This window comes from Pundamilia nyererei, unplaced genomic scaffold (assembly GCF_000239375.1).
Source record: "Pundamilia nyererei isolate P.nyererei 1_Seehausen unplaced genomic scaffold, PunNye1.0 scaffold00217, whole genome shotgun sequence".
Taxonomy (NCBI): domain Eukaryota; kingdom Metazoa; phylum Chordata; class Actinopteri; order Cichliformes; family Cichlidae; genus Pundamilia; species Pundamilia nyererei.
The window spans coordinates 908,208-920,723 of record NW_005187618.1 but is presented as its reverse complement, the minus strand read 5'-3'; the positions used below and the strand labels follow the sequence as shown (position 1 = coordinate 920,723).

Sequence of the window (12,516 nt, the reverse complement as noted above, 5' to 3'; positions counted from 1 at the left end):
TTTCCCTGCGGTGGGGGGAGGCAGACCGCCCCGACTCCGCAGCAGCAGGAAGGCTCCACACTCCAGACCGCAGTCGGACGGCCAACTCCTCCTCCTAGTCCTAGCCCCCCTGCTCCAGCAGGTCGCAGACAATGGGGGTGAGAGAAGACTCCAAACCTCCCTCCACCCGCTCATTGTAGTGTTGATGCATGTGTGTTCTAAGGTGCATTTAAAATGTTATTACATTTTCACACCTGCCATATAAAGCGAAGTCTAAACCCACTCTGGCATCAGTGACTTTTGTGTGGAGGTGTGTAACTCCTGGCCAGTACACGCTCTCTGGACACAGATACCGTAAAAAATGTGATGATAAACACAATTGTCCATAAAATTCTGAGCTCCATTGTGGAGTAGTACAGTCCACAATATAAAAACAAGAACAAGTAAGACAATAACAACAAAGAGAAAAAAGGACTTGGTCAGGTCGAAGCTGCTGATACTGGCTACCTGGAGCGGCGCCGGAAGAGAAAATAAGGCTACGTTCACACTGCAGGTCTTAATGCTCAATTCCGATTTTTTTGATCAAATCCGATTTTTTTTTTTTTTGTCTGCTTGTTCACACTACAAATAAAATGCGACAGCAAACGCGCTCTAGTGTGAACCCTCAAAGCGGCCCGCATGCGCAAAAGAATATGTCACACACAACACGCTCTGTTTAGACCCAGAGCTTCTCCGGTGCTGATAATTGGCGTCTGTCTTGTGTCAGTGACGTAAAAGACGGATTTAATGTGACCTGACTGTTCAAACAGCAGTCGCTTTCTAAAACATCGGATATGTATCGGATTCAGTACCACATACAAAAGTGACCCAGATCGGATTTGAAAATATCAGATTTGTGCCGTTCACACTGTCATACCATGATCGGATATGGGTCGCATAGGGTCAAAAAAATCGGATTTGATGCGCTTTCCCCTGCAGTGTGAACGTAGCCTTAGTGACACCAGTTACACTGATCGGTCTTCTTACTGACTCACCTTACAGTTCTCACAGCACTCGCCTTCAGCACACTGTGAACCCTCTTTCAGGGTGCAGGTGGTGGCGTTGCAGCAGGGATTGGTGCACTCCTACAGGGACGACATATATTAGAACTCATCAGGCTGCTGTTAGGTCTTAGTGCTGGGATGCATTATTAAACATCTGTTTGCTCTGTTCCCGTGAGGAATCTTTATCTCTAGGTTTAATACTCAAATTTCCAATTTAGAGGGCCAATGTGCGTTTATCATCTTCCATATTGAGTTGATTGGTTCAGCTGCCCGTCACTACCAGATCAACTGCCCATTTGCGCATGTGCGAAGGTAACTCTACTTGGACAAACTGCCTGAAATGTGTTGACAGAAGCATTTCGGGGATTTTGACACATTCTGCACTCCAGATGCTTTAATTGCGTTAAAATTTTTTAATCGTGTTGACCTTGATGGCGGATTAATTTGCGTTAATGCGTTAATTTTGACAGCACTAGTTCAGTTCCTTCTAATGATCTCCCCTTGTTGAATTCCAGCAGAGGTGAAAACAGGTCTAAACATCACTCTGACTGTAATTTTCTTTTCACCGAAAACTACAAACTGTTCATCTGTTACACACAGCTATACTTTCACTATATTTCTATACAGGTACATAAAAGTGTTAAGTACATATTCCAAGTAATACTGCAAAATAAAAAATAAATAAATCAGCAGTTCTTCAACTTCTGGTAGAAGTCAGTTGAATAGTGGGACTTGAAAAAAAATATATATGTGTGGCTCAGGCCCATTCATTATTTCATAGAAGGTACATATCTGGTGTGTATCAGAAAGCTGTTTTTCTCACATCGCCTCAGAGCAAGCACTTCATTAAAAGACTCAAGATCAGACAAAGGAAACATGGAGCTGAATTCCATTCTGAGTTCAGAAGCCATTTCAGACCTGAGCATGCACAGACACAGATCAGAATCATAGCATAATAGTAATAAAAACATTTGTACTGCTACACTGTTTATCAAAATAGTCTTTGTAAGAGAGAGGCCAGCAAAACATCAAGAAATAGAAGTTTGTGGAGCTACAATAGGCCTAGGCTGCTGAGGGCTTTCCTCCTGTTAAAAAGGGGTTTTCACTCCCACTGTTGCCAAATGTTTGCTCATAGGCAGTTATTTGATTGTTGGGGTTTTCGCTGTGTTGTTATAAGACCTCTATCTTACAAAATCCCTTCAAACCGTTGTTGTTGTGATTTGCTTTTAAATGAATAAAACTGAACTGAATGAAAAAGAAAAGTTCTCCTTCACCAGATCAAATCATCAACAGCTTGCAGATCAGATCAACTTGCTACAAAATGAAAGGTTTAAGCAGCTGATGTGCTTACTTACCTGCACCGAACCACAGTCGCACTGCTCTCCTTCCTCTCTGAAGCCGTTTCCACAGACCGCGGGAGCCACGACACTCTTGTAGTCTGGTTTGTCCAGCAGACAGCTGGGGCTGCGGCTTGTTAGGTACTTTTCATAGTTGCTGCTGCTGCAGCTACTGAAGCTTTGAGGAGTTTTCCAGCTGAAGAGGAACAGACACATTATCTACCAAGGTGTTTAACTGGATTTCATTCAATAACCAGGCAGATCTTTTTGTTTGTGTGTGTGTGTGTGTGTGTGTGTGTGTGTGTGTGGGGGGGGGGGGGGGGGTTGTTGTCTCTTTAATCCTCTTTTCAGCCATAGGTGAAAAACTTTGAAATACAAACCCAAAGGATACAAAACAGTGTTAGTTATCACATCTGTGAATATCATGAGCAATCCAACCCTTATTAACATCCCCTGCTCTAATTTTATGTAAAATGTTCATTTCTATCACAACTAGAAACACGTCAGTAGCAGTGATCTGCTTTAACCATCCTACACACAAACTTAAAGGATACTCATTTTAAAAGTGTTAAGTCAAATGGTCAATCTGCATTAGAACTTAAGTCCACTAGACAATAATATTTTACAACCAGGTTTTCCCACAACCATATACAAAAATTAACAGTCTTCCATACACAGAACATGGTGCCACTCGTAAATGGGCGAGCAACCCTTTGACTTGACAAAGAGTCGGCGTTCAACAGCTTTTCTTACCTGAGGGCTGCTGCCATGATGCAGCTATCCTCAGAACATAAACAACCACTGGAGTCATTGTGGTCCATGCCCAGGCTGTGGCCCATCTCATGAGCCAGTGTTGCTCCCACTGCAATGGCTCGGTCACTGTGATCCTAAAAAAAATGAAGCACAAGAAAAAGAAGTAAAAGTTCACTAATGACAAGATAGAGCAACGCTCAAAACTGATTGGTTAGTCAAAGAATGAGTTTTATAGTACTGCAATGCAGTTTTGGAGATCTTGCTAATTTCTCTGACTAATGTGCAAAAAAGACTTGGACTCAGTTTTGAGTCTAGATCTAGATCATAAACTTTGTTCAGTTTCACTCATTTAATTTAATTTTTCTCTTTTAGCAGGAAGCGGTCACTACATATTGGTAATGGAATGATGGAAAGGTCATTAGTTTTCTCTGGCATTTGGTCACAAGTATCAGATGAACAAATAAGTTGATTTTTGAGGGGCAAATGAATGAATGAACTAAATATCTGAAATAATCCCATGGATTTAGGAACATGTTTCCAAAATTAACAATTATTTACCACACCATTAAGCAAGAGCAGAAGTTATGAAGTCAGTGAGATACATCATCTGGGGACCATGAATGCCTGAATTAAATTTGATTCCTATTAATTTAATATATTTTAAAAAGTTTCACTGGGTAACTCAAAAAGTATTGCATGAGTATGGCAAGAATCAGAAGACCATCAGCCTCAATATGATTTAGACTTTGCAACATAAGCTACACACCAAAAGACACTGGTCTCAAAATATCACAGAGGTAAGTATATAGATTAAAGTCTTCCTATCCTCCTAGAACACCTCACCTGTAGTACGCCGACAGAGTGACCAGAACAGAGAGTCCCGATGAAAGCAAGACCCACAGTTGCTCCTTCAAAGTCGATACCACTGAAAGAGAAGCCTTAAATTCATATCCAGGATTCATATCATCCATCTACTCACTTATATTTTCAATAACACCCCCACTGCCAAAGGTCGTTAATGTTACTAGATTAGCTACTGTGAACTTTCCTGATTGTGGAATGTGGAGGTGGATACTCACAACTCAGATTTCTGAAATTAGTTTTCTCTTTCCTGCTCGGTTACTGTTGAAAGTAGGAGACATTTTGCTCCACATGATTTGAGTCTGACTCAATTCTACTTATACAATTTATCCATACCTTATAAGATGTGCATTGTCATGTTTTATCCTCGTCACCAGCTCAGAGTTTCTCCACTTCATGAAAGCATCCAGATTTTCCCCTGCTGGGGGGGTCACAGAGATCAGGTCACCATTCGTCCATATCTCCAACCCCACCAGAGCAATAAAGGTCCTCAGAGGTTTGTAGACCTGAAGAAGACAATATTGGGGATGTAACATTACACTCCAACTGCTAGCAGCTACTGCAGAACAGTATGTAGTACAGTGCGTCTGTATTGGTATGGAATCTGTATAGAAATAGCAAAAAAACAGACTCACCATGTTGACAAAGTTGACAATCTCAAATATTCTCTGTCTCATCTTCTTTTGATCCCTGTTCATCTTCACATACTGAAACACCACAAGACAAATTTCTCATCCTGCTTCTCACCAGTTTATCTTATAAAAATCTAATTTTGCAAAGCAAGGGGAAAAAATGAAAAAGTTATAAAAGAAGATTAATTTTACCGCGCGATTATCAGCAACAAGGACGAGCTCAACGTATTTCTGCTGCTGTACAATAGAAATACCCTGAAGAAAAATGTTAATATGGATAACTCAAACAGAACAACACAAATGAAGACTTACTTAAACTTTGTTATTATAAGAATAATATTGGTAGACTGACTGATGTATTAGTATTTGTCACATTAAACTTAGATAGTTTGAAGACCTAAAAGGTTTCAGAGGTCATGACTTGGAGGAACTCTGGTGAAGAGGACAAAACTAATTGTGTTACCCCTGATCTAGAGCGGCTGCGGCTTGTTGGAGGTTCATAGTCGTCACTCCAGCTGGTGTTAGTGACCCCACACACGGCAGGCGTGAAGTTCTTTTCATTAAAAGTCGTCACTGCATGATCCCCCTCATCGTTACTGGATAGTGGCTCAATCAGGTACCTTTGAGCAGATGTTCTGAAGTAACCCCTAAACCAAATCATGCTGGTTAGTTCATTCATTTTTCAGATGTTGCTTTGAGGCTGACTCAACTCAGGAACCTATCCACTGTCGTCTAAAGACTTATTTGGGCCAAACCTTCTCTTCTGTTGTTTTCATCTCCAGCCTGTGTATAAACCTCTAGTACACAGAGAACCAGTTGTGAAATGCACAGTAAGGAAATCGTCGGCAGAGACTGAAGAGGTCCTGAGTGACTGTTTCCGTTCTACTGTGTGGGACAACCTCTGCAGCCCCCTAGAGGGTGACCTCAACAGCATCACAGACTGCTTTACAGATTACATGAACTTCTGTGTGGACAACGCCGTACCCATCATAAAGGTACGGTGTTTTTGTAACAACAAGCCATGGATGAATCCTGAAATTAAGACTCTCCTCAAGGAGAAGAAGAGAGTCTTTAGATCTGGAGACAAACAGGAGCTGAGAGCTGTCCAGAAAAAGCAGAAATGGAAGATAAGGCAAGGGATAGAAAAACTACAGAAGAAAGATGGAAGAGCAGCTGCAACAGGACAACATCAGAGGGGTTTGGAACAGCCTGGAGGCAATCTCAGGACAAAAACCAACCCCCAGGCTGCAGGAGACTTGGGGTGGGTGAATGACATAAATAAATATTTTAATAGGTTTGATCAACCACCCACCCCTCCCAGCATCGTCCCCCCTGAAGCTATCTCCCTCATCTTCAGGCACTGCCTGTCTTTCATCTCAGGACTTCCCACCTCTCAGCTCCCAGCCAGGAGGGTGTATGCTGTGGACTCCAACATACACCCCCCTCCCCCAAAATCCACTCTTTCTATCTCAGCACTTCAAATGAGGAACAAGCTTTGCAAGATTAAGGTGCGGAAGGCTGCAGGTCCAGATGGCATCAGCTCCAGGCTCCTGAGATGCAGCACAGATGAACTGTGTGGCATCCTAGGATATCTGTTCAACCTGAGCCTGTCGCTGGGGCAAGTACCACAGCTGTGGAAGACCTCATGTGTGGTACCGGTACCAAAGACCTCCCATCCCAAGGACCTCAGCAGCTACAGGCCGGTAGCCCTGACATCACATCTGATGAAGACCCTCGAGACATTGGTTCTAAACCATCTGTGCCCCCTGGTGAGGTCTTCATTGGATCCGCTGCAGTTTGCTTACCAGTCTGGCATCGGGGTGGAGGACGCCATCATCTACCTCCTGCACAGAACTCTGACTCGCCTGGAAGCACTGTGAGGATCATGTTCTTTGATTTCTCCAGTGCTTTCAACATCCAGCCATGACTTCTGAGGGACAAGCTGGAGCTATAAGGAGTGGACCACCACATGTCCCAGTGGATACTGGACTACCTCACGGGACGCCCACAGTACATGAGGACAGGGTTGTGTCTCTGATACGCTGGTCTGCAGTACGGGGGCCCCACAGGGAACTGTGCTGGCACCGTTCCTCTTCACCCTCTACACTGCAGACTTCTCCATCAACTCCCCACGCTGCCACCTACAGAAGTTCTCTGCCATAGCCGGCCTCATCACAGGTGAGGACAGCTCAGAGTACAGACAGTGGACTCTGGACTTTGTGGACTGGTGCCAGCAGAACCACCTGCCGGGAAAACCAAGGAGTTGGTGGTGGACTTCAGGAGACGCAGACCGACCACACTGACACCGGTGAACATCCAGGGAGTGGACATTGAGATAGTGGACTCGTATAGGTACCTGGGTGTTCACCTGAATAATAAACTGGACTGGAGCCACAACACTGATGCTCTTTACAGGAAGGGTCAGAGCAGACTCTACCGGCTGAGGCGGCTCAGGTCATTTGGAGTCCAGGGAGCGCTTTTAAAGACCTTCTATGACTCTGTGATGGCACCTGTCATATTTTACAGTGTTGTACTTTGGACCAGCAGTTTATCTGCCGCTGAGAGGAACAGGTTGGACAAACTCATCAGGAAGGCCAACTTTGTTCTAGCATGCACCCTGGACCCAGTGCAGGTGGTGGGAGACAGAAGGACTCTGGACAAAATAACATCTCTGATGGACAGAGTCTTTCACCCCATGCATGTAAATGTTGCTGAACTGCAGGGTTCGTTCAGTGACAGACTGCTGCATCCTAGCACGAAGGAGCGTTTCCGCAGGTACTTCCTGCAGCTGTCAGACTGTACAATTGAAACTGCTCCCAACAATCAACCAAACAACTACTACTGTTATAACTTGCACATTATTTTTTTCAATTCGTATTAAAAAAAACCCTATACTTTAATCTTAATAACTGTACAGTACTCTGTTTTTGTAACTATTGTCGATGATGTACATATTTTTTCTGTAAAAATTGTGTGGTTTTCTGTTCATTGTCTTTTTCTGTTTGTATATGTCCTTTTATTCTGCTGCTGTTACAACCAAATTTCCCATTTTGGAACAATTAAAGGATTATTCTATTCTATTCTATTCTATTCTATTCTATTCTATTCTATGTTAATTTAATGTTTTGCTGGTGAGGTGTAATTAAAGTTCGGGTCATTGTGAGGTGAGGTTTGGTTGAGGGTTAGGATAAGGTTAACTTTAGGTTTACATCTAAAAAGTAATGAGAGTATTTGGAGAACTTGTTTCTGGCCTGAAATCTATTCATCTCATATGAAGGTTTAACATTATTAATTTAATGCGTTATGCAAATACAAAAACTGGTTACTTGTCTTTGTGGCTTAATACAACAAAGGAATGAAACTGTGAGGTTATTTGAATTATTATGACAGACAGCATGGGTGGGTATCGCTTTGGAAAGATGTCATGACAGTTTAAATAAAGAAAAGATTAAGACGGTGGCTCACCTGAGTCCATCACAGGTACTGATGCTAACAGATGACTCACTGTCATTCACAATCCTCCCATGATAGAAGCAGTGATCCTGGCAAAGACATGAAAATGGTGACTGTGTTATTAAATGACAACATGTAACTTTCTTTTCATCTACTTATGTCTCCAGCGTTCACTAACAGCCTTAAAAGCCTTTGAAGCGTTTTAAATCTAGTAAAATGTGCAATTTTACAGCTGTAAGTTTGAGGTAAGTTTGTCTACAAATGCAAACCCTTACAATGTCATTCGGTACTGTGGTGACTCGAGTCCCATCTTCTTGGTAGTAAGACTCAGTGTAATCTTTGGTAAGTAATTCACTGAATACAGAAGGATAAAGAATAACATACATGTCATATGATTTGACGTGAAGACTGAGTCAAATTCCAGTTTATTCAGTGTTTTCTTACAGAAACTCATTTGTTGATTGGGGCATTTTAAGTACTTTTTAGTCTCCTTAATTGTTGCTTTTTTTGCATTTTGAAACAGGATATTTTACATTACTTGTATATCCATTTGTCCACTTATTTTCTCACACTGCACAGACACACAGGTTTAGGGAAGTAAAAACTTACTTATTTCTTTCAAGTTGCATTTCTATGTCTTGTCCGCCCACAGTCATTGCATATGTAAGAGTGTCTGGTCTGTGGTACTGTGGGCAAAAAAACAGGAAATTTTGCTTTGAGTCATTCATTTTTATTTTTTCATTTTCCGTAATCAGGAGAAAAACAGCAGCTGATTTGATTGTCATCACAGGATTTAAAATAGAAAAGAAAAGAAACCTCTGTGTGTCTTTTTCTGATTGTGTGAAGTCTGACCGGTCGAACCACCTCATAGTGCTTTCCCTCCTCAAATTCAGGACCATGGCTTCCTGTGGAAGTGAATCACATATGTGTGATTAGAAAAAGGATATTAATTTTGGATGCTAGTGTCAACAGGGTCTATTTTGAAATTAGTCGAATGCTTAACTCATTGCTTTCAATATTTGTGCTACCTAATCTCGTCTGATTACATCCTGCTTTAAAGTTTTATATATCTATTTATTTTTAACCAAACCAATAAAACAACAACAAAAAACCAAAACTGACTACATAATTTGATATCCCATTCCAAATGTCATTTAGGCTTCAAACATGTGATCATCGTGACTTTAAACATTTAATTAAAGTTACATTCTCAAGTTTGAGAAAAAAACAAAATGACTTTGTTGACCTGCTCCCTGTGAGATTTTGCAGTGCTCAAAACAATAACAATCAGTGTCACTCATTTTTATTTGTGATGTAAATAAAAATTGCTTGAATAACTTTATGTGTATAAATGATCAACTAAACAATCGCATTGATTATTTCCTAAAACAGCACTTTGACAGAGCTTCAAACACACCCCACGCTTTCCTTTTACTTGCTCCACTTGGCTCAGTGAGTGAGTGATATGGATTATAACATTACAGACAATAAATGTAGTATTAAATTCAGAATATTGAGATTTCTTTGGAAATGTCCATATTTAGGCTGCCAAATTTAAAATGTGGCTATGTGTCATAATGACAGCATCCACACTGCATGCATGATGATAGTTCGAGTGGAGGTTTCCTATAAGGAGGTCTATGGGGCGCCGTTTGTAAAGTGAAACATGCTGCAATTAACGGCAAGATTTAGCTCAAAACTTTACAAAAACATGTTTTTTCGAGTCAGTTTTTACAACATTTAGTAAAATATTTGTAATTTTTCATATTTAAAGCACAATTTTAAATGTTAAATCTAAATGTTAAATCTAAATGTTAAATCTAAATGTTAAATGTTAAATCGAAATATTATATTTAAATCTAAATGTTAAATGTAAATGTTACAGGAAACTAAATATTTTGCTAACATGCAAATTTATGGTACGGCTCAACGGAAATACCAAAATAAAAGCTTTACGAAAACATCAGATGCAAAATTGTGCCAGTAGTGGTCAGATTGTGTCTGCTCTCCAATGATGGTCACTTCTCACCGCTGTGAGCTGCTTCACTTCTTGCCTACGAGCATGTTCAGCGATTTGGCTGGATATGTGCTGCAGCGATTGTGGGGTTTCAAGTGGAGACTGCAGCTGCTGAGAGTCCACTACTGTGGAACCTTTGGATGGCCGAAAAAACGGATCTTTCAATGTTTTTAGCTAAATTGTGTTTGTCTTTTGAGGCATTATTTGGCCGTAATGAGTGTGCATAGAAAATGTGTTCCACAGGCGTGAGACATAGTGTTTTAATGTTCCCCTTATAATCATATGTCTAATAAACAAATGCAATGGGCTGAGAGGCGAGCTCATCTGAACATGAAAGACCAGAACTGATAAACTGCTTGGCTAGGAGATTTAGAGGGCTAATTGTGGAAAAGAAACCTGTCCCCTGTAGAGGGTTGAATGAACAGAGGGTAGGACAAAACTAGGTTTTAGTACCCAGAGTGTGAGTGGAGGTAAAAGTATCCAGTGACTTACCCGAGAGCTTGGGGGAGGCATATAGGATGAGGACCCACAATAGGAGGTTTCGTGTCATTGTCCAAGTGCACACAGTGAGTGTCATGCGCTGCGCTCACCGCAAGCTAAAACGAAGGACCAAAAATTTGTGTTGCGCTGGTCGCTGCACTCTGCTTGCAAAGGCTTTTTTTTTGGCGGCCGCTCTGTGTGCTGATGCATCTGCTTCTTGTCATTTCAAAACATGTATCTCTCAGACTTCGGATCCTCTATGAAAGTTTGTGTTGTATAATGTTCAAATGTTTAAATAACATGTGTCCCTCATTGCTAAAAAAGAAAGCTTTGTGACTTCCCCGATTCGTGAAGAGTGTGTCGTTTGCACTATACTCCCCCCCTCCTCCCAATATATACGTCCCTATATGTGAACGTAGACCGCACAGGATGTTTTCTTTCATCGTGTGGTTGAATTTAGCGCAGCAGTAGTATGGCGTTATTGTACTGCTATACTTTTTTTTGTATGTGTATGTGTGTGTGTTAGTCCCCATAGGGAAATAGTTCCTCTGCATTTAACCCATTCACCCAGTGAAGCAGTGGGCAGTCACCAATGCAGCGCCCGGGGAGCAGTGTGTAGGGATGGTACCTTGCTCAGTGGTACCTCAGGGTAGCCGTTCAGTGGAGTTGAACCCCCGACCTTCCGATCATGGGGCCACCACTCTACCTACTGAGCTATCCCTGCTACCTAGAGTAAGTAAATAATTTTTGCAAGTACAAATGTGGCATTTTGAGAGGAACATTATTTTGAGCAAAGACAAGCTTAACTTGAACAAAAATTATTGCTGCGTGCAATAAATGTATTTCAGTGTTTGCTATTATCCATACAGATATCCATATCATATCCATGTAATAACAGCCCCCTCACTCAGTTGTTGGCATTTGCTCTTGCTCAGAGCTCTGCTCTGTGAGACATCTGCGGACCTCCTCTCAGCATGAAGATCCCGTCTCAAAATCTCCCTGCATGCTCAACTCTTTCCGTACACCGTTATAAATGTGCCACAAAACCAACCAATCACAAACTTGGATGCAAAAATTCTAATTGGCTGTTTTGATCTGTAATCAGCTCGCTAGCTACTGCATTCCGCAAACACCGGCCAAAATGTAGCTAAACCCAGTGGAGTGGTTTGGTTTAAATTAAAACCCATTTCAGTTAGTTTGTTGAATTATTTTATTTTACAATACACAATTTTTTAAGACCATTGTTGGTGTAGTATAGTGCTGTCGCATTGTTGTGAAACAGATTAGGAAAGAGTCAGTCCTGAAGAGATGTTTCCTCTTCAGCCTTCTTCCAGAAGGAGGGATTTTTCATTTACTCTGCATCTTAAGAAGAGATGACAGAATCAAACAATGGTTCCAATAATACAAGGCATACGTTCAGGGTTTGGCACACACACACTTCCCACTGCTGCCTTTCCCCAGCGTTTTGCACACCTTCTGAAGCAGATTATGTGTTTAGATAGAGTCGTTATGATGGAAAATATAAATATCGATATACAAAGTTGATTAAAGCAGTTTTAAAGTATAACATACATCTTTCTGCTGAACTTGTGTTAGAGCTGTATAACTGAGTATTGTACCTTATAAGCTTGTGATTTGTGTCTATGTGGACCAGGGAGAGACAGCATTAACTCAGTGCATGGAGGCCATCATTCTCCACCACTGAACGTGGAGATCATTAGAAACCAAATGTCCTTGAACCATTTGATAGCCATTTGGCATTTGATTTTTGATACATGATATGATATTGTCCAGGTTTTGGTCATTCATTGTACTGTATTTTCTTGTCACAGACAAGTCAAAATCTTCCATCCTCAGGTAGAGCGTCCTTCTTGAAACACCAAGACATTTAGCAGTGCAGCTGACTGGCAGCTGAGTGTTCAACAATCTCTTCAGTTTTTCTCTCTTTAATAGAATTTTGA

The 12,516-nt window shown here is 41.3% G+C and overlaps 1 protein-coding gene across 1 annotated transcript in view; it reads right to left on the bottom strand.

The window, feature by feature from the left end:
• LOC102201662 (zinc metalloproteinase-disintegrin-like batroxstatin-3) overlaps positions 1-10,625 on the bottom strand; it is a 24,274-nt gene extending 13,649 nt beyond the window's left edge. The window contains exons 1-13 of the mRNA XM_013914699.1: positions 10,568-10,625; positions 8,911-8,963; positions 8,668-8,744; positions 8,334-8,412; positions 8,071-8,147; positions 5,069-5,252; positions 4,798-4,860; positions 4,609-4,680; positions 4,310-4,479; positions 3,956-4,037; positions 3,113-3,246; positions 2,378-2,555; positions 1,014-1,103 (exon numbers count right to left, since the gene is read on the bottom strand). Coding sequence (XP_013770153.1) covers positions 1,014-1,103; positions 2,378-2,555; positions 3,113-3,246; positions 3,956-4,037; positions 4,310-4,479; positions 4,609-4,680; positions 4,798-4,860; positions 5,069-5,252; positions 8,071-8,147; positions 8,334-8,412; positions 8,668-8,744; positions 8,911-8,963; positions 10,568-10,625 — 1,317 coding nt within the window. The remainder of the gene's footprint in view (positions 1-1,013; positions 1,104-2,377; positions 2,556-3,112; positions 3,247-3,955; positions 4,038-4,309; positions 4,480-4,608; positions 4,681-4,797; positions 4,861-5,068; positions 5,253-8,070; positions 8,148-8,333; positions 8,413-8,667; positions 8,745-8,910; positions 8,964-10,567) is intronic.
• Positions 10,626-12,516: the final 1,891 nt, after the last annotated feature.